The sequence below is a fragment of the Podarcis melisellensis genome (assembly GCF_964234715.1).
Source record: "Podarcis melisellensis genome assembly, chromosome: 8".
Lineage (NCBI taxonomy): Eukaryota > Metazoa > Chordata > Lepidosauria > Squamata > Lacertidae > Podarcis > Podarcis melisellensis.
Genome location: NC_138540.1, coordinates 25766548 through 25794533, shown reverse-complemented (window position 1 = coordinate 25794533; position 27986 = coordinate 25766548). Strand labels below are relative to the sequence as shown.

The 27986-nt window shown below is 45.4% G+C and overlaps 1 protein-coding gene across 1 annotated transcript; it reads left to right on the top strand.

The window, feature by feature from the left end:
* LRRC38 (leucine rich repeat containing 38) lies at positions 1-27986 on the top strand. The gene is made up of 2 exons (XM_081923840.1): positions 1-1787; positions 26166-27986. The coding sequence occupies exons 1-2, from the start codon at positions 1160-1162 to the stop codon at positions 26414-26416; spliced, it is 879 nt and encodes a 292-aa protein (XP_081779966.1). The 5' UTR covers positions 1-1159; the 3' UTR covers positions 26417-27986.

Genomic DNA, 27986 nt, shown 5'->3' with positions numbered 1-27986 from the left:
AGCTGACGGCACATTATTTTATCAACTGCTCCATTCACTTTGATAGCCTTCCACCTCCCCTGGGGCCAGTAAAACAAACATTCCCCCCCCCCCATCTGCTGCCGAAACTGAATGGAAGTAGGAGCTTGGCTGACCTCAAGAGGGAAAGAATGAATGAGCACAGGAAGAGTGTTGGGGCTGGATCAGGCCGAAGCGGGCCCATCTAGTCTAGCACCCTCTTCCTCCATTAGGTCAGTTTGATGTCTCAAGGCAGAGCCCACAAAGAGGACCTGGGAGTGATAGCAGCTCTCCTCATCTGTGATTGCCAGCAACTCATAGGCAGACACTGTGGTTCCCAGTGACCTTCTCTCACTGGGTGCATCGCCACAACTTCCCGCACTGGTTTCTGAAGAGTCTCCAAGGACAGCCCCATAAAAGCGGCCTTGCTGTGAACTAGCATGGCATTTACGGAGGCACAAGTTAAGCCCTACATCATCTCCTTCTTGATGGGGGGGGGGGGCGGACAGATCAGCTTTTGTGGGGAGAGGCAGCTTTCCCTTTCCAAAGGTGAGCTCTTAACAAAACTCCCCTGCAAGAGCCCACATTCAATGTGGAACACACAGAGATGGAGAAAGAGGCACTGAGGAGCAACAACGCCACGTCCGGCCCTGCCCTCTGCCTCCTTCTGCCTTTGCAGCGTCAGCCAATGTGTTCAAAAATACATTCAATGACAGACACAGCCAGCCTCGTTTTTATTATCCGCTCCCTTATTGGAAACCCTGTTGCTGCTGACAAGGCCTTTTTTTGGCAGCAAAACCCTCATTTCCTTTAGCGCTGAACGCTTAAGAGGCTCATCCTTTTGCTCTGCCGCCTTTCATTCCCCCCTCCGTTCGATGGTACTCTCATTCCCCTGCCTGCACAAATCCTCTCGTTCATCTCCTCCCCCCTCTCCACTAGTCTCCCTCTCTCTCTCTCTTTCTCTCTCTTCCCCGCCTCCTCTTTAGCCTGCTGCTATCTGATCTACGATATGTGATCTCTCGGATAAAACAACACACTTCCAAGCCACGCACGCACGCTCCATCTCTTCAACACACGGGTACTGCTACTGAACAGCGGCGGCGACAAAAAATGCCGTTCTCCTAGCAGCAGGAGCTTACCCCCACTTGGCTTGTGCCTGACGATGTGGCCATGTCCTTCGCTCTGCTGCCTACCTCCTTTGCTCTTTCTCTGCCTGCTCTTCTTACCCTCGGGGCACCTCTGCCCCTCCGTCTGTAGCTGCATGGACTACCACACCATCGACTGCCGGGACCAAGGGCTTCCCCGAGTCCCCAGCCCGTTCCCACTGGACGTGCGGAAACTTCTCATCGCCGACAACAACATCCAGGAGATCCCGGGAGACTTCTTCATCTTCTACAGCGACCTGGTCTACCTGGACTTCAGGAACAACTCTATCGCCACCCTGGAGGACGGCACCTTCAGCAGCTCCAGCAAGCTGGTCTACTTGGATCTGAGCTACAACAACTTGACGCAGCTGGATGCTGGCATCTTCAAGTCGGCGGAGAAGTTGATCAAGCTGAGCCTGGGGAACAATAACCTGGCTGAGGTGGACGAGGCCGCTTTTGAGAGCCTGAAGCAGCTGCAGGTCCTGGAGCTGAACGACAACAACTTGCAGACGTTGAATGTGGCCACCTTTGATGCGTTGCCCAACCTCCGGACCATCCGCTTGGAGGGCAACCCTTGGCTTTGCGATTGTGACTTTGCCAGCCTCTTCAGCTGGCTGGAGGCTAATGCGCCCAAGCTCCAGAAAGGTAAATCTTTTCCAAAGCTTCCCAGGGCATGCTGCCTGCCACCCAGCTTTGTCTTGTTTTGTCTGTCTTCCTGTCTGTGTACAGGCTGTTCTTCGCGGACAGATGGTCTCTTTCTTGGGTCTGTTGATTCCGTGAGAGCAAAATCTATGCCGTCTAAGGCAGGTTGATGGTGAGTTTCTTCACTGGCAGGAGGGAGGGGGGACTCCTCCTGCATGCAATTAAGAACTCCTAATAATGAGAGCTTCTTATGCTCTTTAACTACATAGGGAGACAGGGGGCCTTGTGAAATAGGATAACGCAGAATAGAGACTCTTGGAGGTTGTATACATAAATAAGGAGCGCCGCCGCCGCCACATGCAATAAGCCCTCTGAATACTGAATGGTTTGTGACAATGTGCTGGGAATATCTACTTTATTTGTGCTACTTCAGTTCACACATGGAACAGCAGGGGAGATTCTTTTAGGTTATTTATTTAAAAAGCGACATATTCGTTGTGACCCCCCCTTCCCCAAACTCCAGCTTTTGTAGATAACATGGATTTTGCAAATCGTGTGAAGTTGTCTAGAGGCACTTCAATAGTTGCTGTGTATTTATCCATTTTGAATAATAATAATAATAATAATAATAATAATAATAATAATAATAATATGAAATTGTGCATCCCGTTTGTCAGGAAAGGGCACATTAATTCTCCAAGTCAAGTGTAAGTGGGGGGATGGGTTCCATGAGTTGATAGAAACAGGGGGTGCACCACTGAATTGCTAGGCTGGGTCAAGTACCACAATTTCCTGACAACTAGAAGTTCCAAGTGGATTGGAGTGGTGTGGATAGTTTGAAAAAAAATAATAACTTGATTTGTCACTGCATTTTTGCCTGAAGTGATATCAGAGGCAGTTTTGCTGCTCCAGTGAAAGAACTGTAAGAATTGGTGTGTGTGTGTAGTTCAGCAGTTTCCACATCTCTAGAACTACACCAGATCTTTCTGCCACTTTGGATCAGCTGATGGAGGACAAAGCCTTATGACACAGCAAGCCGGCCTCTCCCCGAGGCCATCAGAGAGCTTTTAACAAAGCACTGCCAGAGCATCTAGCATTGCATCTCCCCCCCCCTTTCTGAAGCACCTGCTCCTATATAGACACTCGCCTTGCTTCAGTATGTTAAGAGCTGCAATTAGGCCATGGACTCCAGTCCCCCCTGTAATGTTCCATGGGTGCTGGGTTCCCTTAGAGATGTAAGGAGGCAACATTTTCCATTCATCCATGCAGCACTGTTTCCATTCTGCTGCAGTTCGTTTACCGCAAAAAGCACCATTCATTTCAACACCGGCTGTGATGTAATTTACATAATTACTTATGTAAATTATACCATCATGTTATTCCATCCCATACATTTTAGTGCAAAGGAAATGCAATGCAAATACAATGGTATTGGGGAAACATAATAGTATATGACCTGCATACTTGAAGCAACAAAAGTGACTAGGTGTTGGGTTCATTATTGGTTTCCTAGGGACAATTAAATGAAAACAGGCAATTTCTGCTTCTGTTTCCATTTTAGGTAGAATTCCCCAAAGTGATAAGCTCCAATTGTTTCTATAGTATACTATAGTATTTCTATAGTATTCTACGGGATATTCTTTTTTCTAGCAGGGATAGTTTCTGATTCCTGCTACTTCTCCCTAGGAGAATCCCATGTCCCCATTTTTCCTTATGGGAAGATTTCATGGATGTCTTTTAAAATTTAGCCCTGAAAAAACAATGACCCTCTTTGCATATATTTTTGCACACATTGAAAATGTTAAGTCTGTCATCACAGCCCCATTGGAGGATTTGTAGTGCCTTGCTGGATTTATAAACTCAAGAGGCCAAGGAAAGCTTAGTAATTCCAGGGGGTGTGGAGGGGAAGCTCCTGAGAGTAAAGGGTGGGGGATGGCAAGGGGTTGGTGAGTGGAACAAGCAGGGGTGCAGCCCCTATTGTAAACACACACACACACACACACACACACAGTCTCTCTCACACAATGGCTAATTGTAGACCAGCCTTCCTGAACCTTGTGCCTTCCAGACATGTTGGGGTATGACTCCAATCAACATAATTCAGAAGAGTTATCTGGAGGGCACCAAGTTGGGGAAGATGATGCAGGTTGTGACTTCCATGTTCATTTTCTTCTTCTTCTTCTTCTTCTTCTTCTTCTTCTTCTTCTTCTTCTTCTTCTTCTTCTTCTTCTTCTTCTTCTTCTATTATTATTATTATTATTATTATTATTATTATACTGCCCTATACCCGAAGGTCTCAGAGTAAAATAGTAAAATATAAAATTTAAAATGCATAAAATCAAAACAAAACCAGCAACCCAGTTAAACAAAAAACACCAACCCCAAAGAGCCAGCATTTTTAAACAGGGTATAGGACATGGATCAAGTCAGGCAAAGGCCTGGTTGAAAAGGAACATTTTTGCCTAGTGCCTAAAGGTGTATAGTGAAGGCGCCAGGTGAACTTCCCTGGGGAGAGCATTCCACAGATTTTCTAACAGTATAATAATCACTCAGGGACCTGTCTCCTGTTAAATTCGTGCTAATAAACCAAAGCTCGCAGATCACACTTCTCCTGTTTAGCAGTACAATCCTATGCTGGTCTACTGAGAATAATAATAATAATAATAATAATAATAATAATAATAATAATAATAATAATTTATTATTTCTACCCTGGCTATCTGGCTGGGTTTCCCCAGCCACTCTGGGCAGCTCCCAACAGAAGTTTAATAATACATTAAAGCACCAGTCATTAAAAACTTCCCTAAACAGGGCACATTAATTATGTGAATGCAAGAAATGGGCTTCATTTTTAAAATTTAAATTGCATCCATTGTTGGGTGATCATCAGGATCAGGACCACAAGGCACAAGGAAGGGGTTCACTTCCAAGTCAGTGAGTATAAGATTGCAGCCTAAATGTCACCAGATCGGGGTCACCGACATGGTGCCCACTGTGGCCATCTGTACCTCCTATGGTGCCTGCAAAAGGTCTCCTCAAAAGTTCTCAAAAATCTACAGTGCACAAGTGATTGTTTGCTCTTCTTGCCCCGTTCCTGTTCCGATTGACTTGGCCTCTCCTACATTGGACATGCATGGGTTCCATGTCCACTTTTTGTTGGATACCAGGATATGACACCAACCTTATGAAAGCTCCAAAGAGCTTCTCTCTAGGAGTGTGCTTGGGTGCAGCTGATGTAGATGCCTTTTCCTCACCGACTAATGGCCATGCCCACACTATTTTGTGTCTCTGTCTCCGTTTCTGCCTGTTTAGAAGTGGCAATTAATTTGTTCTATGTCACATACCACCCCTAAATGGTAGCGATTTTGGGTAATGCTGCCACTACTGCCACCTGCAGCACTTTCTCAAAAATCTAATTTTGGCCACTGGTCCAAAATATTTGGTACTCCCTGCAGTAAAGGTAAAGGAACCCCTGACCATTAGGTCCAGTCGTGGCTGACTCTGGGGTTGCAGCGCTCATCTCGCTTTATTGGCCGAGGGAGCCGGCATACAGCTTCCGGGTCATGTGGCCAGCATGACTAAGCCGTTCTGGCGAACCAGAGCAGCGCACGAAAACGCCGTTTACCTTCCCGCCAGAGCAGTACCTATTTATCTACTTGCACTTTGATGCGCTTTCGAACTGCTAGGTTGGCAGGAGCAGGGACTGAGCAATGGGAGCTCACCCCATCATGGGGATTCGAACCGCCAACCTTCTGATTGGCAAGTCCTAGGCTCTGTGGTTTAACCCACAGCGCCACCCACATCCCTTCTCCCTGCAGTAGAGCCACCCAAACTGATGTGATGGAAGGCACACTGTCACCTGCCTGCCCCAGATGTTGAATGACAGTGGCTTGTGAGAGGGTTCTGGTTAGGGATCAAGGAAAAATTCAATTCAGTTCACATTTAAAGGTGAACTTACCACACTTCCTAAAGCAAGATTCAAGCCACAACACAGCTGCCTTTTGGAATTTGCACTTCTCCGAATTTCGAAATGCAGTTCTCCTCTCCAAGATAAACACATTAAAAAGTGTCCATGTATAAAATGCATATATTAGTGGAAATAACATACAAAAATGAATTATATGGAGGAAAATTGTTTTGCAAAAATGTGTACAAAATGGCATGCAAAAAAGATTTATATTGGGAGAAATCTGCGCAGAAATGCTGGTGAATTTTCATGAGAACTTCTTTTTTAAAAATAATAATAATTGCAAACCGATGTGGAAATGTGGAGAAATGAACTTGAAATTGGAAGAGTGAGAAACTGATGCAGCCACTGATGCAGCAGATGCAATCTCTCATCATTATATTTTTGGTGACACACTTTCTCCAGACTTCAGTGAAACTGGGAAAGTGATGGAAATGCCTTTCCGCATTCACTAGTGTCTCATTGCTTCTTGCAAATTAGAAAGTTACTGGATCTCCTGGGACTGACACCTGTATGGGGCCTTTTAAAGGAAGGAAAATATGCTGGTGAAATTTATATTCCAGGTCACTTCTCTCATCCACACCCTTCCCAAGTGCTTCTGCCTGCCTGAATTCTCTCCCAGAACTGGAATAATGTCTCTTTATCAATGGAGGATAAAGAGAGGTATATGAGTGTGGAATCCCCCAAGTTTCGTATGGTTGAAATGTATAGCCTACCCTAAAAAATCTAAGTTACGGCCACTGCTCTGTCCACTTTCCCCCTCTGATCACACCCACCAGTTTGGCTACATAAGCACCATCACTCATGTCTACATTTCAAAAAGGATTTTTAGAAAGACACATGGACACTTCTGAATGCAGCAGTTCAACTTTCTAAGCTTGGAAGGCTCAGGACAGATAAAATCGTAGATCACAGGGCTGTCAATGGCTACTAGCCAGGATGGCTATGCTCTGCCTTCCATTGTCAAGAGGAATTATGCACCTAAAAAACCAGCCACTGGGAATCTGCATGTTTGGTCCACAGAACAAACCAGATAGGATCTGGTGCTGTTGGACTCCGTCTCTTTCCGCTTTATCCAGGCCTGCGACACCTAAACCATCTATCTAACCTTACGATGTTTATCTGACCAAGCTTAAATGATTCCAGCAACACTGTCTCAACTGGTAATGACGCAGTCTCAATTGGTAATGAGCCCTGCTGCCCAACGAATATTATATTTTGGAGCACGGTATTCGATCCCTGAGTTCTAGATTTTTCCTCCTTAGATATCAGTCTGTCTCCTCTCATTCTTACCCTTGACAGACAGAACAACCACCACCATAACAACAACTCCCAGAACCATTCACATCCCGGTTACGTTTTGTTCCTTCTCATATTTGAAAACGGCAGACACACACCAACACACAAAGGTGTTGTTCCGTTTTCTAAATGTCCACAGCTCCTCTTTATCAAGGAAGTTTGTGTGGTGACCTGTGGGCTTCCCATTGGGGCATCTAGTTTGGCCACTGAGAGAACAGGATGTTGGACTAGATAGGCCTCTGGCCTGATCCTGCAGCAGGTCTTTTCTTATGCCACCAGAAACAGGAACCCCAATGCCCTTTCTCCTCTCAGAAAGAACATTAGATTCAGTAATCTCTCTGGAATTAGTATTCCCTTGATACTCCGCTGTGAGGATCTCCCAATTTGAATTTTAACAGTAGTTGAGAATACAAAAGGACGAGTTTGAGGGTATTTAAAGGACACAGCAAATGTAGTTACATATACCTAAGCTTAATTCCACTTGGGGATAAGATTATTATGGTTCCTTGGCTGGATGCTAACACCTTTTTATTTATTTATTAAAAAAAGGACTTCTTGGAATATGTTTTGAAGGGGGATGCAGATCCATTCCAGTGTGAAACCATTTGCTCCTCTGTGTGCTCAGTTCCCCAAAGAAGAACAGCCGCTGAGAGCAGGATGTCTGGCAGAACTAAAAATGCCAGCAATCTGGTCTAGCTCGATTGTGTTTTAATACGGGATTTCCTGCCCCCCCAAGCCCTGGAGCTGGGGTGCCTTCCAATAGCCTTCATACGGAACCAGGGAGTTGTAACTGTGTGTTTGCTGGGAAGCAATGCTCTGTAGAGGAAAATGCTGTGATTCTTGCACAGAAGTTCACGCTAGGTGGCTCCCCGCCCCCTGCAGGGATGCATTGACTCCCCAGCCCAACACAGAACCAGGGAATCATTTTTTGTCTAGTCCAAACTCCCAACTAGGATTCAGCTGTGAGTGGGATTTATCCAGCCAGATTCAGAACCATAAATATGTGTTTACTGTTTCAGAGGATAATGATAATGAATAAGATTTCAATCCAAATGCTTTTCCAGACCATTGACAGTGTTATAAAAATAATGGATCTCATACACACACACACACACACACACACACACACACACACCCTCCCATCAGATGTCAAAGAAATAAGCAACTATCTTATTTTTTTTAATATAATATTTTATTAAGTTTTAAGAGTAACATACAGAAAAAAGAAAAACAAGAAAAAACACAAAAAATACACAAAAAGAGAAACAAAAATCCCTCTTTTAAAATTCTCATCTTTGATTCACCTATTTTCCTGACTTCCTCACACCTCCCTTTTTTTGTATCCCTTTTAAAAAATTGTTCAGCAAATTCATATCCAATTAATTTATCTATTATCAATCCAATCTTATTTTTTGCCTTGTTGCTAGAACCCCTTCAGTTCATTTCAATGTCATCAACATTCAAAAATTTTACAATGTTTCTGTAAATAAATTTTAAATTTCCTCCAATCTTCTTCCACCAACTCTTCTCCCTGGTCTCGGATTCTGCCAGTCATTTCCGCCATTTCCATATAGTCCATTACTTGCATCTGCCATTCTTCCAGAGTGGGTAGGTCTTGTGTCTTCCAATGCTTTGCGATTATTCTTGCTGCTGCTGTAGCGTACATAAAGAAAGTTCTGTCTTTCTTTGACACCAATTGGCCGACTATGCCCAGGAGAAAGGCCTCTGGTTTCTTAGGGAAAGTGTACTTAAGTACCTTCTTCAATTCATTATAGATCATCTCCCAGAAAGCCTTAATCCTTGGGCACATCCACCAAAGGTGAAAGAATGTACCTTCAGTTTCTTTACATTTCCAACATTTATTATCGGGCAAATGATAAATTTTTGCAAGCTTGACTGGGGTCATGTACCACCTGTACAACATTTTCATAATATTCTCTCTTAGGGCATTACATGTCGTAAATTTAATCCCGGTGGTCCACAACTTCTCCCAGTCAGCAAACATAATGTTATAACCTATATCTTGTCCCCATTTTATCATTGCCGATTTTACAGTCTCTTCCTCAGTGTTCCATTTCAGCAGCAAATTATACATTCTTGATAGAATCTTAGCATTGGGTTCTAACAATTCTGTCTCTAACTTTGATTTTTCCATCTGGAAACCCACTTTTTTATCCTGGTTAAAGGCAACTATCTTATTTTTTAAAAGACATCTGAAGGCAGCCCTTCAGGGAAGGGAAGGCAGCCCTTCAGGGAAGGGAAGTTTTTAATATTTAATGCTGTATTGTTTTCAATACCCAATTGGGAGCCACCCAGAGTGGCTGGGAAAACTCAGCCAGATGGGCGGGGTATAAATAATAATTTTTATTTTTATTTTTATTATTTTATTATTATTATTAAGATTAGCTCCCACTCAAAATAATCTTTGATGTTTCCTTTTGGTGATGGTGCCCTAGGCTCTTTTAAATGTAAAAAGAACGTTTAAAGTTTGAATGTAGCTCTATGAATTATCCTCTATGAGCTGCATTTATTTACTAGGGTAAATGTGCCCTCCAAAATGCAGATACAGTTGTACCTTGGAAGACTTCTAAAACGTTAGGAAACCAAAGTGTGGCTTCTGATTGGCTGAAGGAAGCTCCTGCAGCCAGTCAGAAGTCCTGTTGGACGTTTGGCTTCCAAAAATAGTTCACAAACCGAAACAGTCACTTCTGGGTTTGCTGTGTTCGGGAGTCAGAACGTTCGAGAACTAAGCTGTTCGAAAACCAAGGTACGACTGTACTCAGGAAAACAACATACACAATTGCATTATGTTACAGGCAATTGCTTTGCACAACTGTGTATATTAGACAAATATGCACCATATACAAGAATGTATATCGGGAGAAATTTGCACCAAAATGCTGATGAATTTTCACAAGGATAATAATAATTCGCAAACTAACTGATGTGTGAACACGGGGAACTGAACAAGATTATGGGGAAAATGAGGAACTGTGTGAAATCAGACTGTACAGATTTGCCCATCCTTAGTCTCCACTGTGTGTGTTTCGTGTGTTGTGGAGCAAGGGCTTTGGCTCAGAGGAACCATTAGCATGGTATCCAAACAAAGCCTTCACTGGCGAAGTGTCTGAGGAGAGCCTTCATTTGATGGACTCAGCTGTGGTGCTACGAGAGAGGCTCTCTCTCTCTTTTTTGCCTTACCTGGAAAGAAAATGTCTCCCAAGGTACTGTAAGGCAGCAGGGATGGTGTGATGGTGGTGGCGGTGGGGAGAGATAAGCGAAAGAAGGTCAAGGATGAGGGAAAGGAGACACCGCTGTCACACCTCGAGGACTACTTAAACTCTAATTAAAAGTAATGTTAAAAATGCATCAGCCATTAGTAAACAAGGTCACTCTTGCGACGACTCAAGACATTCCCATAAAAGGCTTTAAATGGTCACCTCTACAAACCACTTAAATAAATATGGCTGGGCTGAAGTGCTGGGCTTGCCCTTGGTAATTTATCTGCATCTCGCCAAAGCAATTTCTTGGATACAAGAACAGACCTGACATGCCTGTGTGTCTGTGGCTGAAGATGGGAGGCTGGGGCACCTGTCTTGCTGAGTATCCATTTTGACTTTAATTGCAATATTGTAATTTCAAATTGCAATACAAATTGTATTAAAATTTGAATTCTGTGAAATTGCAATTGCATGTGAAGACCCCCCCCCCAAACCACCCCCAAAATGCAGTGGTACCTCAGGTTAGGAACTTAATTCGTTCTGGAGGTCCGTTCTTAACCTGAAGCTGTTCTTAACCTGAAGCACCACTTTAGCTAATGGGGCCTCCCCCCCGCTGCCACACAATTTCTGTTCTCATCCTGAAGCAAAGTTCTTAACCCAAGGTTCTATTTCTGGGTTAGTGGAGTTTGTAACCTGAAGCATCTGTAACCTGAAGCGTCTGTAACCCGAGGTACCACTGTAAAGACACAATAGACACAGATTTTAGTTTAAGGTTTTTGGCATTAATTTTGGCCACAACTTTATTGATGACAGCATGTGCGTGGTTGCTTAGGCATTGGTTCCAGACTACCTGAACCTGCACATTGGTAGGAACAGGACTGACACTGGGCACCACCATATGTCAGTAAGGGGAAGCATCTTGGGGGAGCAAGAAGCTGACTTTAATCTCACAGCTCACCCCAGATGCTCCCAGGGGCTCTGGCGTGGCCCTAGCCCCTTGACAGGGTTCAGACAAAAGCAAGGTGAGCCCCTGGATTCTTTAGCAGAATTCCCTAGCAGCAGCGATGGAGGGGCAGGCACAGCCAACCACGTCCCCTCCTCAAAACATTGGACCAAATGCCTAACCACCAACCTTACAAAGTTGTGACAATTTGCTACATGGTAGGCCTGGGTTAAACCACAGCGCCTAGATCAGAAGGTCGGCAGTTTAAAACCCCACGATGGGGTGAGCTCCCGTTGCTGGGTCCCTGCTCCTGCCAACCTAGCATTTCGAAAACACGTCAAAGTGCAAGAAGATAAATAGGTACCACACCAGTGGGAAGGTAAACAGTGTTTCTGTGTGCTGCTCTGGTTCGCCAGAAGCGGCTTAGTCATGCTGGCCACATGACCCGGAAGCTGTACGCCGGCTCCCTCGGCCAATAAAGCGAGATGAGCGCCGCAACCCCAGAGTCAGCCACGACTGGACCTAATGGTCAGGGGTCCCTTTACTCTACCTTTAGGCAAAAACCAAGTAGCACCAGCCAATTAGCCAAATGGCAAAATTCCTACCGGACCCTTGTTCCAAAACAGATGACCCCTAGACAGGCATAGCAAGGCCAAAAGAACAAGCCTAAATAAAGGGAGAAGAGGGGCGGGTGATCCGCTGCATGTCACAAGAAAGAGAAACTCTCCAGAGATGTGCAGCAGCTTAAATAGCCCCTCAGCAGCCAATAGCCATCCCAACCAGCCAAATTTCTGCCCCAGCAACAGAGGGGCAATCAATGGGGACTCGTGGCCATCCAAGCAGTCCTGCCCCACAACAGGGAGGCAGTTTACGGTGATCTCACCACAACATGATGGAGGATACGACTTGCAGAAAACAGGCAGAAAAATGGTTAAGTGGTCTTTCAGAGTACCTCCTGTACGTAAATAAAGATCTCCACCCCACCGCGCCAGATATGGCCACTTAATCTTGCGGTGCAGCAAAGCCCTAGGTGACTTTCAGCTCATTAGTTAGCTTCTCCAAGGAAACAATATACAGAGTCTTTTTATACCACACGGTCAGTGTAAAGGTCGAGGAATCCTGCCAGTCCTCAGTTATAGCTGGATGGACTGTGAGCAGGAGGAATATGATCAAAGGTTTGAACTTTGTGGGTTTTTGAGTGGACATATATACCAAGACCTTTTCCAGGTGCCATAGGAAGTGCTGGTGGTCACACTGGTCCCAGAAGGTGCCATCTTGGTCCCAGAAGGTGCCATCTTGACAACTCTTCAGGCATTTGGGAGCCCCCCAAATCCAGCCTTCAATAAACATACACTCTCTCAAGCTGCATTCTGAAAATGCACAAACCTCAAACATGCCCACTAAAGACGAGAAAATCACGGTCATCCCCCCCCCCCCCAAGACATTCATCTGCCCCATTTAGCTGTCAAAGCACAGGTTCCTGGGTTGTCTTCTGTTAGGCACTTAGTTTTGATGTGTGCTTTCCATGTTTCCTTGTTCAGGTTGCTGCAGGCAGGATTTGAGAGCCGCTTCATCTCCCGCTCAAGAATTCAGGTCTTTATTGCTACATAGCCAAATATATCCCAGATGGTGGGGCTGGAGGAAGGAGATAGTCACTGCAGGCAAAACTACAGCCATGAAAGCACTAAGCAGGATGCATTTCGTTTGTAAACTGCTAGCAGGGGTGCCCGGGTGTGTCCAGAAATGGCTACAGATCAAATGGATGGAGCAAGGTTGAAGAAAGAAAGGTTGAAGCATTTGGGATTTTTTAGTGAGCGTGAGTAAGGGCTTGTCCACACTTCCTCATGGACTCAATCGGGACAGATGGCAATTTGGGATTTTTCCAAATAGGCATTTGCTCGATTTATCACTCAAGAGCAGGTTTTCTTTGAGAAAGGAGAGGTGCAAGGGGGAACTGGCTCAGACATGGGACATGCAATAGTGTGGACAAGCCCTTAAGAGGCAACATGATAGAAGTTTATAAAATTATGCATGCAAGGAGAGAGGGGCTAGAGAAATATTCTTCTCCCTTTCTCATAGCACTAGAGCTCATGGATATCCTAGAATAGAATCATAGTATCATAGAATTGACGCGGGTGGCGCTGTGGGTAAAAGCCTCAGCGCCTAGGGCTTGCTGATCGAAAGGTCGGCGGTTCGAATCCCCGCGGCGGGGTGCGCTCCCGTTGCTCGGTCCCAGCGCCTGCCAACCTAGCAGTTCGAAAGCACCTCCGGGTGCAAGTAGATAAATAGGGACCGCTTTCTAGCGGGAAGGTAAACGGCGTTCCGTGTGCAGCTCTGGCTCGCCAGAGCAGCGATGTCACGCTGGCCACGTGACCTGGAAGTGTCTTCGGACAGCGCTGGCCCCTGGCCTCTTGAGTGAGATGGGCGCACAACCCCAGAGTCTGGCAAGACTGGCCCGTACGGGCAGGGGTACCTTTACCTTTACCTTTTATCATAGAATTGTAGAGTTGGAAGGGACCACAAGGGTCATCTACCTCAACTCCCTGCAATGCAGGAATCTTTTGCCCAGCCTGGGGCTTGAACTCACAGCCCTGAGATGAAGAGATGCATGCAGAGCCGACTGAACTATCTCTCTCTCATCCAAGGAAGCCAAGGAATGTTGGAAGAGTCAGGATAGTGGTTAATTTGTTCTTTATTTCATAAAGAAAACACATCACTTGATTAAAAAATAAAACACCTCAAAGTGGTTTTTCAAAAAGATAAAATGAGAAAACCAAGATTATTATTTTTTACAACAGTACAGGAGTACCTCGGGTTACATACGCTTCAGGTTACATACGCTTCAGGTTACATACTCCACTAACCCAGAAATAATACCTCGGGTTAAGAACTTTGCTTCAGGATGAGAACAGAAATTGTTCTCCGGCGGTGCAGCGGCAGCAGGAGGCCCCATTAGCTAAAGTGGTGCTTCAGGTTAAGAACAGTTTCAGGTTAAGAACGGACCTCCAGAACGAATTAAGTACTTAACCTGAGGTACCACTGTACTTTAAAACATGCAGAAGTTAAAATACTAAAACATGCAGCATATAAATCTACAGAACTTTCTTCCACAGGAGGCAGCAATGGCCGTCAACGCAGATGGCTTGATAGAGGATTAGGCAAGTTTCATGAAGGAGAGGGTTGGCTACAAGCTAGGTAAGGGACCTTAGCCTGAAGATCCTGGAGATCTTCAGTTCATTACTGAGATGGATAGACTAGCATGGTGACTCAGTAAAAGGCGTGTTCTTCAGCTTCTTTTTAAAAAGCTCCTCAGTTAGAACAATGAAGAGTGAAACCTTGCTTTATTTTTAAGGGGAAACATCATTGCTCTGAGTAGAGCATCCGATTTGAATTCAGAAGGTCCCAGGTTCCATCCTCCACATCTCCAAGTAGGGCTGAGAGAGCCCCCTTTTTGAAACCCCAGAAAGCTGCTGCCAGCAAGATGGAGCAAAGGTCTGACTCAGTATAAGGCCGCTTCTGAAATCCCCATGTTCCTCAGTTCCCTGGGCTCCAACGTCTTTAGCAGAAATGCAGGAGGCGTCAATGTGGGGTTTTCGTGGAGGCAGCAGTTTGTGGAAGGCTCAGCCAGATTCAGCGAGCAGATCACACACAATTCCTGCCCTTTACACAGAAGTAGAGATGAATGGTCTTTCCCACCACCACCAGTTCCATGCTTATCTTTCCTTTCGCTTGCTTTGTTCTGCTTTCCATTCCTCACAAATTTCAGTTTCACTAGAAAGGCAATTCAGGAATGTGAAAAAAGTGCACTTTGCCCATGCCCCTTCTCCCTTTTCCTTCTTCTAAAGAAACCCTGTTCTTTATAGGACAGGAATTAGCACTTCCAATCTTAGCTGTTGCCAATTAAAGTTCAAGCTGAGTCGGTGCCCTCCAGGTTTTCTGAGGCGCTGCCTTTTTGGTGCAGAAAACCCTCCTGTAAACGAACACACAAGTGGCGAGAGCATTACAGATAGGTCACTTCTGTTATTTTGGTCCTGGGTTGCACATTATCTAATGATTTCAGCCCAGAGGGCACAGTCACATGCTTGTGCTGTGCAAATCTCCTCCCCTCACTTTTGTTTTGTGGCCTTGTTTGAAGGACGCTGAACACTGTGTCGCCCACCCAATGTTGGCAGGGCTATGTGTAGCTTCCAAAACTACCTTTTGGAAGGCTGTGGTTCTATGGCTTGCAGAGCTAGTAGAAGCTTTGGTGAGGCCCTGGGACAAGATGGCGGTCAATTGTTTCCATCTCTGTGAGGCCACACATGACCCTGCTATCACGGTCCATATAGTCAGCTGTTCCAGCCCTATTTAGAAGTGTTATTTGTGCATTCTCCTAATGTCATAGAATCATAGAACTGTAGAGTTGGATGCAGGAATCACAGCTGAAGAATCCCTGACAGATGGCCATCCAACTTCAGACCCCCCCCCAAAGTGTTCTGATTCCTAGGGACAGTCCCAGAATCACAGAAGCCATCTTGGTTTCTGATTTGATTCTGGAAGCTCCCACTTTTGGATGCCCCTATTTCTACTGAAGAAATGTTGGAGGGTATGAAATAGGACATCCTCCTTTTCGCTGGAGAAATGTTGGAGGGGGTAGAATAAGGTGTCCCTATTTTCATTGGAGGGGATTGAGGGCACAAGGAGAAGGGGACGACAGAGGACGAGATGGTTGGATAGTGTTCTCGAAGCTACAAACATGAGTCTGACCAAACTGTGGGAGGCAGTGGAAGACAGGAGTGCCTGGCGTGCTCTGGTCCATGGGGTCACGAAGAGTCGGACATGACTAAACGACTAAAGAACAACAACAATTTTCACCTGAGAAATGGAGGGGATGGTAATAGGACATCACTATTTTTCACCTGAGAAATGTTGGAGGGGGTAGAGTAGGACGTCCCTACTTTCATGGAAGGGGGGATAGTAATAGGATGTCCCTATTTTCACCAGAGAAATGTTGGAGGCGATGCAACTTCTGTTTAAAGACCTCCAATGAAGGAGATTCTAGTACTTTCCAGTGTCAAATGCTGTTCTCCAGGCCTCACTCTCTGGCCATTGGGACTGTCCCCAGGCACCACCCTCCCTGGAGCCCCGCCCTCTCTTCCCAGGCTCTGCCTCCTCACTGGCCCTGCTTTACATCCTTGTTGAGTATTTCTACATAGGTAGAATGCATCCTTGAACCCTCAACAGGCCTCTTCCTTGCCTGAACAGAGGGTAGAGAAGAGGCTGTGAGTTGGCATCACTCCACGCACTTTGGCCTTTGGCCTAACCCCACCACTGGCATGTGGCTCTTGGAGGTGTTTCCAAAAAGGAATGTGGCCCTTGAGCTAAAGAAAGTTTCCCTGCTTGTGAGGCTTATTGCAGTGAAATACGATCGCTCTTGTATGCTTTGGATTTTATCATTACCGTTAGCTGCATTTCTAAGTGAGCTGGACTGGGATTTGTAACATGTGTCGCAAAGCCTCTTTGTAGAGGGCTTCTTCAAAAAGCGGATTATATATCTCTCACATTTTTTTAAAAGAGAGAGAGAAATAAATGAAGGTTGCTTTTCCTGCGCTTTTTTCCACCAATGTGCACAATCTGTGATGCGGAGTTTGTGGGTGCAAGCGAGCTGACAGACCTGCAAGCCGTTTATTTTTATTTGTGCACGTATTTTAAAATTAAATTTCTATACCGCTCTTCATCCAAGAACCACAGGGCCGTTCACAATACTAAAACACAAAGTTATATAACATAGTCAAAAAACAAAAATCCCTACCCCCAGTATTTATTTTGTTTGCAAAGTGTTTAGTGGCATAGGAGACCTAATGAGATATACTAGGCCTCTCCATTTGGCTTGTGGAGCCATTTAGGATGGGCCAGGTAAAGGTGTGCCTGAGGCAAAACAAGGGGTTGCTGAAGGACTCAGGGGACCAACTTGGACTCTTGACTGTGGGTGACATGATGCCATGACATTGCGCTGCGTGTGGGAGTGCAAGTTCCATTTTTTTAAAAAAAACTGGTCTGGGCCTGCGCTTCTGGGACCTGTGCTTCCACCGCAGGGCCTCAGAGGCCCCAAGGCAGATGCTATTTCATGGTGAGGTGGAAAGCGAGGGGGGTATCAGCAGCAGGGAAGCAGTGGGATAGCATGTGGCAGGGGTGGTGGGAATACATGGCAGCAGTGGCAAATTGGAGTGACCAAAGATTGTGGGCCCCCAAGGCTCCCTGCAGTTGGGGCCATTGGTAGGACTGTTCATGGGTACCCCCAATCTAGAGTGGCCCTCAAACTCTGGGGCTGACCTAGATAAGAGGACTGAATTGATAGAATCACGGAACTGTAGAGTTGGAAGGGGCCGACAATGGTTGTCTGGTCCAACCCCATGCAATGCAAAAATCAAAGCTAGAGAATCCCTGGCAGGTGGCAATCCATCTGCTGTTTGAAAACCATTGATAGAGAGTCCATCACCTTCTGAGGTACAGTGGTACCTTGGTTCTCAAACACCGAAAACCTGGAAGTAGGTGTTCCGGTTTTCGAACGTTTTTCGGAAGTCGGACGTCCGATGCGGCTGTCGGCTATTGTTTCCAGGGTGCCTGCACCAATCAGAAGCTGCGCCTTGGTTTCCAAACATTTTGGAAGTCAAACAGACTTCTGGAACGGATTAAGTTTGAGAACCAAGGTACCACTGTATTTGACGCTTTTGTTTTTGCTATTTATTTTGCGTTTTTGTTTTTGAGGCTTTTTCGGTTAATTTGTTTTTGTGTCTGTGTGGAACCCAGTTCAGCTACTGATTGATTGATTGTGTGACTGTGGAAATGGATAAAAGCCCCCCCCCCATCCAAACAATGACTATCATCAGTGCAAATAAGAATTTAATTTTTTTTATCATCTACAATACTGTCTTATTTATTTTATAGTACAGTACATTGATTATTGCTTTCATTTTATGGATCAATGGTCTTGTTAGAGAGTAAAATTCATGTTAAACTCCTCTTGTGGTGATTGTTTTTAAAAGTCTGGAACAGATTAATCTGTTTTGCATAACTTTCTATGGGAAAGCGCCCCTTGGTTTTGCTACACTTTGGTTTTGGAACAGACTTCCGGAATGGATTAAGTTTGAGAACCAAGGGTGCCACTGTAGTCTGTTCCACTATCCAATAGCTCTTAACTATCAGAAAATTATTCACAATCTTCTTTCTCGTAATCTGAATCCATTTGTTCGCCCCCCCCCCCCCCCGGAGCAGCAGGAAATAGCATAACTGATTGTTCGCACGGTCATGTTGTTGGGGAAAGGGAGAAAGAGGTGTGACCTACCCACCCCAGTACCATATGTTTAATCTGGGTTTAAGCATGGCTGAGCATGTGGTCAGGGAGTGAGGAAAGAGGGCAGCTCTGTGCCTCCTCTTTCTCCCACAAAGCACAAAGACAGAATCATAGAATTATGCAGTTCATCAAATCCCCTGCTATACAGGAATCACAGCTAAAGAAGCCCTGACATATGGTTTGTTAATTCAATGAGTTTACTTTGAGTAGGACTTAGTTGACTGCAACTGCTCCCCCCCTTTTAAGGTAATACAGTGGTACCTTGGGTTAAGTACTTAATTCTTTCCGGAGTTCCGTTCTTAACCTGAAACTGTTCTTAACCTGAAGCACCACTTTAGCTAATGGGGCCTCCTGATGCTGCCACGCCACCGGAGCACGATTTCTGTTCTTATCCAGAAGCAAAGTTCTTAACCTGAGGCACTATTTCTGGGTTAGCAGAGTCTGTAACCTGAAGTGTATGTAACCCGAGGTACCACTGTACTTTAGTAAAGGGATTGATTTGTGAATCTCTCCAGACTGGACTTTGTTTCTGCAGGCACTTCGTTTCGTTTACAAATACTTAAGACCTCTTTCAAAGTTTTATACTAACTTGTGGTGCATCTATGGGGAATGCAGGTTTTCATAATGTATTTTGGGGGTCTCTGGAGAAATAAATAAAAAGAAAAGAAAAGCAGAACAATGTAATCACTTCAGAAACCATCCTGGTGCGTTTGCAACTCTGAAATCCTGATAGCAGTTTGGAGGAGGAAAATGAAGCATCCTTAAGAATGTAAGACGAGCCTGCCGGATCAGGCCCATCTGGTCCAGTATCCTGTTCTCACAGTGGCCAAGCAGATGCCTGGCAAACTTTCCCCTCCTGCTGTTTCCATCCTTAGCTTTATGCCCTTGTGTTGGCTCTAAAGGAAAGAGGAAGTCTTTGCTTCTGCCCTTGGAGAACCGGCCCCCATCAATTTGGAAAGCGGGAGACATTCTGTCCCATGTAATGTTTCACGAATCTGTCCGGCCAGGAAATGACATTATTAACTCCAGGATAGTGTGGCTTCACTTCAAAGGGTCTCCCAAATCCCAGTGTCTCTGCAGTGGCTGAAACGTCATGTCCCAGATGCTTTACTTAGCCAGCACCAAAATTCCTTGTAATTAGATTTTCAGGACCTTTGCTAGAGTTGCAATACAAACTGCAACTGTTTGAAATTTGAGGCTGGGACTGGGGGTGATGCCAAAATTCCGGGAGGTAGGACACCCAAATGCATGCAGCTAATTGGAAAAAAAAATTGAAAGAAGTATGTGGCCTCCACCACCAGGAATGGTTCTGAAATGCTGGGCTGAATCTCCCCCTGGATTTTGGAGTAACTGGGCTTCTTTCTTAAGCTGAACCAATGCACTGAAAAAGTATTCATTTTACACCCACCCACACACCCATGAGTGGGTGTCTGATGGCAAGGCAAGAGGGCAAGGGGAGAGAGAGAGAGACAGGCCCCTTCCAAACCACATGTTTAACTAGAGAGGGAAGATCCACACAATGCAATTAAAGCCCATTTGATGCATATTTAAAGCACATGACTTACCCCATAGAATCCTGTGATCTGTAGTCTGTTAAGGGTGCTGGGAATTGTAATTCTGTGAGGGGGAAAGCTACTGATCCCAGCACTCATTGGAATAAATCATGTGCTTTAAATGTACCATATTTTTCGCTCTATAACACGCACTCGACCATAACACGCACATAGTTTTTAGAGGAGGAAAATCCGTAGGCATTCCCTCCATAACACGCACAGACATTTCCCCTTTTTAGGAGGAAAAAAGTGAGTGTTATGGTGCAAAAAATACGGTATGTTGAAGGGACTTAAAATACCTTTAATACCTTTAAATGGGTATTAAGCACTAATGCAAGGCTCCCGAATTGGTTTGGGGCCTAGATATGGGTTGCATCAGGGCCACTCTAAAGCCATAGGGGTTTTTTTGTGGGGGGGAGAGGACTTCTATATTTTCACAAACATGTGCATTTATATGCATGCTTTACCCTAGTGCAGAAGAGGAGGAAGGGGGGATGGTGGTGGGGGCGGTCTGCCCCAGGTGCCCTCACTGAGGGGGGTGACATTTGGCGCACTGCCCGCCCGCGACTCCCAAGCCTACCCTGATCTGCCAGGGGAAGGGGCGGAGCTGCACCGCCTGGCCGGCGGCCTTCCCCCCTTCCCACTTCATTTTGACAGCTCAGGGTAGTCTTGGGAGTCGCAGATGGGCAGCACGCCATTGCTCCCAGCTTCCGGGCTGCTTCCTGGGGGGGGGGAGCCTCCCCAGAGCTGTCAAAAGGAAGAGGGAAGGGAGGAAGGCTGCTGGCTAAGCAGTGTGGCTCACCCCACTCCACCCAGGAAGCAGCCTGCCATGGGCTGCTGGCTCCACCCCCCATGGGCGTCTCACCCCCTGGGATGCTCACCGCGGGTGGCACCCCCCTGGGATGCTTTCCCCGCCCCCTGGGATGCTTGCCCCGCCCCTGGGTTCACAGAGCTCGTAGCTCCGCGTCTGCCCTAGTGTATTCATTACTTGACTGGAGAACTGCATTACAAAATTTGGAGAAGTGTGAATTCCAAAGGATGGCTGTGGTTCTCATATTGTATCAGAAAGTGTGAATTAGGTAAGTTTGGCTTTAGGTGCAAGCTGAACCAAATCTCCAACCATCATCACTGATGGTGATGGAGGCCAGATTACTTCACATTCTGTTACTCCCAAGGTGTGTCAGGAAGTAGGCATGCCAGCTAGGTGGGCTGAGACTATTTGCCCCACCCCCCATTGTAAGGAGAGCATATTGAGTGGTAATGTCATGTGCGCCACGTCAGCAAGTCACACGACTTGGGCCCCCTCAATAAAGGGGGCAAGTCAGCTCCTCTGCTGGGAATGCACCCAATAGGAAGCTCTTTCCCTAGCTTCCCGTCAATGGCAGGGGCAATGGGCCTCCAGAGGCAATGTGCCAATTTGATTATTTCTGCAGATAGGAAGAGCGAAGCTGAAACCCCAATAAACTCCAGCAGCATCTGTCAGCAAAGCAGGCGGCTAAGCTGAGGCAGCATCTGCCTTATGTTCCTCTGATCCCTCTGGTTGTCCTTGGGATCGGGCAAGAGCATGAGGTCTGACACCACTCCTGCTACCAAAGGATGCTCTGCGCAACCAGGAAAGGCGATCAGTGGCAGAGGAGATGCTCTATAGGCAAAAGATCCCTCATTCAATCCTTGGTTTTTCTAGCTAATATTACCAGCTAATATTACTCCAACATTTCTCTGATGAAAATAGGGATGTCCTATTCTTCAACAACAGCAACAACAATTTTATTATTTATACCCTGCCCATCTGACTAGGTTGCCCTTGCCACTCTGGGCAGCTTCCAACATATATAAAAACATTAAATATTTAAAAACTTCGCTATACAAGGCTGCCTTCAGATAGCTTTGTTGTTGTTTAGTCATTTGGTTGTGTCTGACTCTTCATGACCCCATGGGCCAGAGCATGCCAGGCACTCCTGTCTTCCACTGCCTCCCGCAGTTTGGTCAAACTCATGCTGGTAGCTTCGAGAACACTGTCCAACCATCTCGTCCTCTGTCGTCACCTTCTCCTTGTGCCCCCAATCTTTCTCAACTTCAGGGTCTTTTCCAGGGAGTCTTCTCTTCTCATGAGGTGGCCAAAGTATTGGAGCCTCAGCTTCACGATCTGTCCTTCCAGTGAGCACTCAGGACTGATTTTCTTCAGAATGGATAGGTTTGATCTTCTTGCAGTCCATGAGACTCTCAAGAGTCTCCTCCAGCACCATAATTCCAAAGCATCAATTCTTCGGCTATCAGCCTTCTTTATGGTCCAGCTCTCACTTCCATACATCACTACTGGGAAAACCATAGCTTTAACTATATGGACCTTTGTTGGTAAGGTGATGTCTCTGATGGCTTAGGGGTTGGATAACTTCATACCCTCCAGCATTTCTCCAATGAAAATAGGGATGTCCTAAGAAAAAGAGGGACATTCTGGGATCAAATCAGAAACTGGGATGGCTTCTGCAAATCTGGGACTGTCCCTTGGAGGGTCTGTACCAGTCACATATCACAGCAACGTTGAGAGACTTGCACTGGTTGACTGATAAGACACTGAGCCTGTATCAAGGTCTTGTTACTTACATTCGAAGCCTTAAACAAAGGCAGATCTCCCCTCTGTTGCTTGGATAGGACTCTGGGATTGACAAAGGGAACCTGGTTGGTCTTGTCATGAAATGATAATCATCTGCTTGTGGTTACACAGAGAGAGGCTTTTCCCCTAGTAGCACCAATGCAATGGGGTGTACTTCCTTCTCAGATATAAGAGGTATTGGCAAAACCTATTTGGTGTTTCACAACTTTCTGACTGGTTGCAGGAACTTAGCGAGACCTAGCAGAGTACACGCAGAATCCACGGAACTCCTGAACTAACAGTTAGTAGGCCATTAATTATCCCTCCCTTGAGAGAGCTTGACCAATCAGGGAGCGGTCTCCATGTCTCTGTTATCACCAGGCAGGCTTACTCCTTCAGATTGTCTTCTGGCTGGCTGCCAAACCTTAATTGACTCTGTGTGCACAGCTGCATGTACACAGTTTCCCAACAAGAGGCCCCTTGGTATTGGAATTCTACCAGCTTCTGAAGACACACCTGTTTACAGAGGCATCCCCTCAATCTCACACAAGAAAGGACCAAACATTAGGAAGAACTTTACGACAGTGAGAGCTATTCAACAGTGGAGCGGACTCCCTCAGAAGGTGGTAGACTCTCCTTCATTGGAGGTTTTCAAGCAGAGAGAGGTTGGATGGTCTTCTGTCAGTCATGATTCCTGCAATGCAGGGGGTTCGACTAAATGACCCCCCAGGATCCCTTCCAACTTTACAATTCTTACAATTCTATGATTAGGATGCATCCTGGCTCTCTTGTTTACACCTCTGTGTTGTTTTCATTTTCTTTCAGTTGTGAGTGCTTATATTTTAATGTTTGAGTAACTGATATTTTATACTTTCTAAACTGCTCACCATCATATTTAGTCATCAAGTGGAATAACTATTTTATGCATTTCGTTCTATCCAACTTTCCCACCAATTTGCTCAAGGTTGTACCCATGGTTCTCCCCATCTGTGAGATTGGTTAGGCTGAGAGGCAGTGACTGGACCCCAAGCTTCATGGCTGAGAGGAGAGTTGGACTTCTGGTCTCCAAGGTCCTAGCGAAACACTCTAACCTCTGTACCACACTGGCTCTCCATAATAATAGTAGTAATTATAATCATCATCATCAGGGTTTGAATGGTCCCTAAGCAAAGTGTTCTTATCAAGTGTTTTTTCTCCTTCATTGTCAGGGGAGCACAACTGCAATTTGGGAGTCTAACTGCTATTCTGTTGTGATTCGCTGCCCATTATGGGCATTGAAAATGGTAGACAGACCCAGTACCAACTGTCTTGATTGAAAATAGTGCCCAGAGTCCAAACACCAACAAAGACCACTGCCCCACCTTGGGAATCCTCATGCCAAGTTGGGTGGCGATATCTCTAGAGGCAGACAAACATAGAGAGAACATACAAACCATTTCCCAAAATAGATAGTAGAATGACACACGACCACACTACCTCTGCCAGAGAAGTGGGCAGGATGGGTTCAAGGAGTCCTTCTCTGGTTTTGGCTGCAATGGATGCTAAAGAAGAACCCAGAGAGGGGAAGGATAGCCCTAGTTTGGAATAAGGCTGAGCATCACCAGCTGGGCAATTTCATATTGCAAAGTAGCTCTTGCCCCCAATCTGTCTCTTCACTGACAAGGGGAGAGGCTTGCACATGGATTGAGCATTGACCCTGGGGATTGCATGCCACTCCCTGATCTGGGTGAATTTCTGCCCTCTCCGCAGGGAACTGGATTTTTTCCAGGCCTCCTGTCTCCTGTTCTACGATTAATCTCAGAGTGATCCGTCTCCTCTCTGCTGTAACTCCGGTCTTCCTGTTCATTTTAATCTGCAATATGCTGCAATGATTCACTTCTGGTTAAATCTCTAATTAAATGCTCATATCTCTCTCTCTCTCTCTCTCTCTCTCTCTCTCTCTCTCTCTCTCTCTCTGTGTGTGTGTGTGTGTGTGTGTGTGTGCCTCCTAGTCTTTTTAAATACAAGGGTTGCTTTAGTCTGTGATCCTAGACACACTTACTTGGGCTCACCCATTCTCCCATTTCTCCTGTGCCTAGAAAGCATGAATCTGAGCAGTTTTCTGCTTGTCACACACTTTATAGGCACCAATCCGTGTAAAACTCTATTGACTTTTGCTCCGATTCAGTAGCAAAGATCAGGTTTTCCCAGGAGAAAGGGGCAGGACATGTGGAAGTCTAGATGAGCCCTAATGTCACTTCCAAAACCATAAATTGAAAGTGTATTTAAAGCACGCAGCTTCTTCTTAAAAGAAATAAATCCTTGGGACATATGTAGCTTGTGGTGGCAGGGAAGAAGATCAGAGATTCAACATATTCTATGGGTGCTGAAGGCTTTAACCACAACAACACAATCCTCTTCTGCTGTTCCTTAAAAATAAAATAATCCAGAGTTGTTCAGTGCTCCACAGGCAACACTTTGGACATTCTCACTTCTTGCAAAGCCCATGGATTAAGCGATCATCCACACTTCCACTTCTGTGCCTGGAAACTAAAAAACAGATTGGCGTTTGTTTCAATTCAGTGGTAAACAACAGGTCTTCTCAGGGGAAAGTAATGGGAGAAGCAGAAGTGTGTATGACCTCCTAAAGCAGGCATACACAAAGTCCGTTTCGGGGGCCTAATCCAGCCTGTCGGTTGGTCTAATCCAGCCTCTGTGGCAGTTTATTTCCTGGGGTAAAATCCTTAAAAAACTTCAACAACTTCAATCCTAAAAGAAGCTCAACAACTTGGGTTGGCCCCCACAACCCATCACTTCATCATATCTGGCCCTCTTTGAAAAAAGTTTGGACACAACTGTCCTAGAGAAACATATATATAGAGAGAGAGGAAATTATAGAGTTGTTCTTTACAGGGGAGGAAATGAGAGTGGAAGAGTGGCAGGAGGTTTAGAGGTTGCATAGCTCAGTTGGCTAGAGCGATGTACCCATTACGCCGAGGTTGCAGGTTCTATCCCTGTATGGGAAAGCTGCCTATTCCTGCATTGCAGGGGGCTGGACTAGATGACCGTCAAGGTCCCTTCCAACTCTATGATTCTAGGAGGCTTGGGTGGGGACTGATCCAATTGCAGGGGTATTGTCACGGCACTTCAATTCAGGGGGTGGGAGAACGGAAGTCACCTAGATCAACTTGATTTGCCTCATTATTTGGCCTTCGCACAGAACTGAAAAAACCCAAAACCAAAAACCCAAAATAAAATAAAACCCAATTTACAAACATGCTAAATGGATTGGGTATGCTTACGAAAGTTATATATCTGTATTGCTATATGGAGGATTTCATCTTACCATCAAAAATCTTTGCCTTCCTTGAGTGAGCTGCTGTGCTTCATTTTGTATGGAAGAGTCACATTTATAACTGGATAAATAATAATATTGCTACTTTTTTTGGGGGGGAAATCTCCTTCTTCCCTCTCTCTCTCTCTCTCTGTGCAGGTCTCGATGAAATCCAGTGTACTGTCCCTGTGGAAGACATCACCGTCTTTCTCAGTGAATTATCAGAGGCCAGTTTCAGGGACTGCAAATTTAGTTTGTCACTCACAGACCTTATAATCATAATCTTCTCTGGCGTCGCCGTCTCCATCGCTGCTATCGTGTCAAGCTTCGTTTTGGCGCTGATTGTGAACTGCTTCCAAAGATGTGCACCCAGTAAGGATGATGATGAAGATGAAGATGATGATGACTGAACCCCCTTCTCTTGGCATGTCACGGAATAAGTCCAAAGACCAGGGTAGGAAGAGACAACAACCATTTAAATCGCAACTAAACAAATGTCTAAGGGCTCAGTACTCGTATCAAAGTCTCAATGGTATTTCCCCATTTATATATCCCTGGGAAATGCTTTAAGTTTTATGGAACCTTTCCTGGTTAGGTCTCTTGATCCAATCCAGAGTTTAAAATTAATCTTAAAATAGATTCACTAGGAGGGAAGAAAATAAAGAAGATCAGAGATCGCCAATATTGGAGAAGGCTGGGATTTCGTTCTGGCCTCTCTCTCTCTCTGTCTCTCTCTCTTTCTCTCTCTATTATTTTTTTAATAGTCTTTATTTTAGAATTTTTTCACAATGTTTTTAAAGGAATAAAGACAGCCATCTGTTGGAGATGTTCCATTTCTGGATTTCCTGCATCAAACAGTTAGCCCTGATGACCTTGAAAGGATCCTCTAGCTCTGAGTTTCTAGCATTCTATGAATATGTGAGATGCAATTTCAGATAGCAGAGTTATTTTGATTAACAGATGAGCAGCAAGGAAGAGAAGTAAAACATTATTAGCCCAGCTGCACTGTAAATCACAGTGTGTTCCTGGTATGGAAGGAAGCCTTCTTATGGATACCTGCATCAATGTTCTCATGAAGTTTATTTTGTCCACCTGTTTCAAAGTTTACATGTGTATCAAAGTGTTTCATCCCTTGGTGTCTGAAGAAACATTAAGCTCTGCTGACCCTGCAGAATCACAGAAAGGAAAAGCATGTTTTCTTGGCTTTGGGGCACCCGACCTCTCGTTTGCAACATGATCACATTTGGGATGCATTTGGACAAACAACAGAAAGTCTTGCTGGGCTTGGGGCTCATCCACGCTTCTGCTTGTCCTGTACCTAGAAAGCATGGGTCCGAGTACTTTTCTGCTTGAACCACACTTTCTAGGCATGGGTCTGAGTGGTTTTCCTCTTGCCCCACTCCTTTCCCAGGAAAGCCTGCTCTTCACTGCTCAATCGGATCAAATGTCAATCCAGAGAAAACCTGAATTGCTGTTTGCTCCGATTGAGCACTAAAGAGTTGTTCCCCCCAGGGGGAAGCAGTGGGACAAGAGGAAAAGGAAGTGTGGAATAAGCCCACTAAATCAATCCCTCTTTACAGGGAATTCTGGAAATTCTGGGAGGAGAACAGGCTTCTCCTAATGATCCTCAGCACAGTTAATGAACTACAGCTCCCAGAATTCTTTGGAGGGAGCTATGATACCTTAATGTGAATGTGGCCTGAATACACCGAGAGCCTCTGTTGCTCTGCTTTTTTTAAAAACTCCTCTTTCTGAATCATAGTCATAGCACTGTGCAGGTGCCATTTGCCGTAGTATTCTGATCCTTCATACCCTGCGTATCATTAATGATAACACACAGCAAAGAAAAAGCATCCCTGATATGATTGTACATTCAGCACCAATGAGATCTGTTTGCATGTCTGCCTCAGTAAAATGCCACACGAGAAGGGTCACGGTCACATCAACATAGTTTCTTGTGGGGGGAGGGACTAGTATTTT

Coding starts and splice junctions, on each gene's coding strand:
- LRRC38 (XM_081923840.1), top strand. CDS start 1,160: ATGTGGCCATGTCCTTCGCTCTGCTGCCTACCTCCTTTGCTCTTTCTC. Junction 1,788..26,165: donor TGCGCCCAAGCTCCAGAAAG/GTAAATCTTTTC, acceptor CTCTCTGTGCAG/GTCTCGATGAAATCCAGTGT.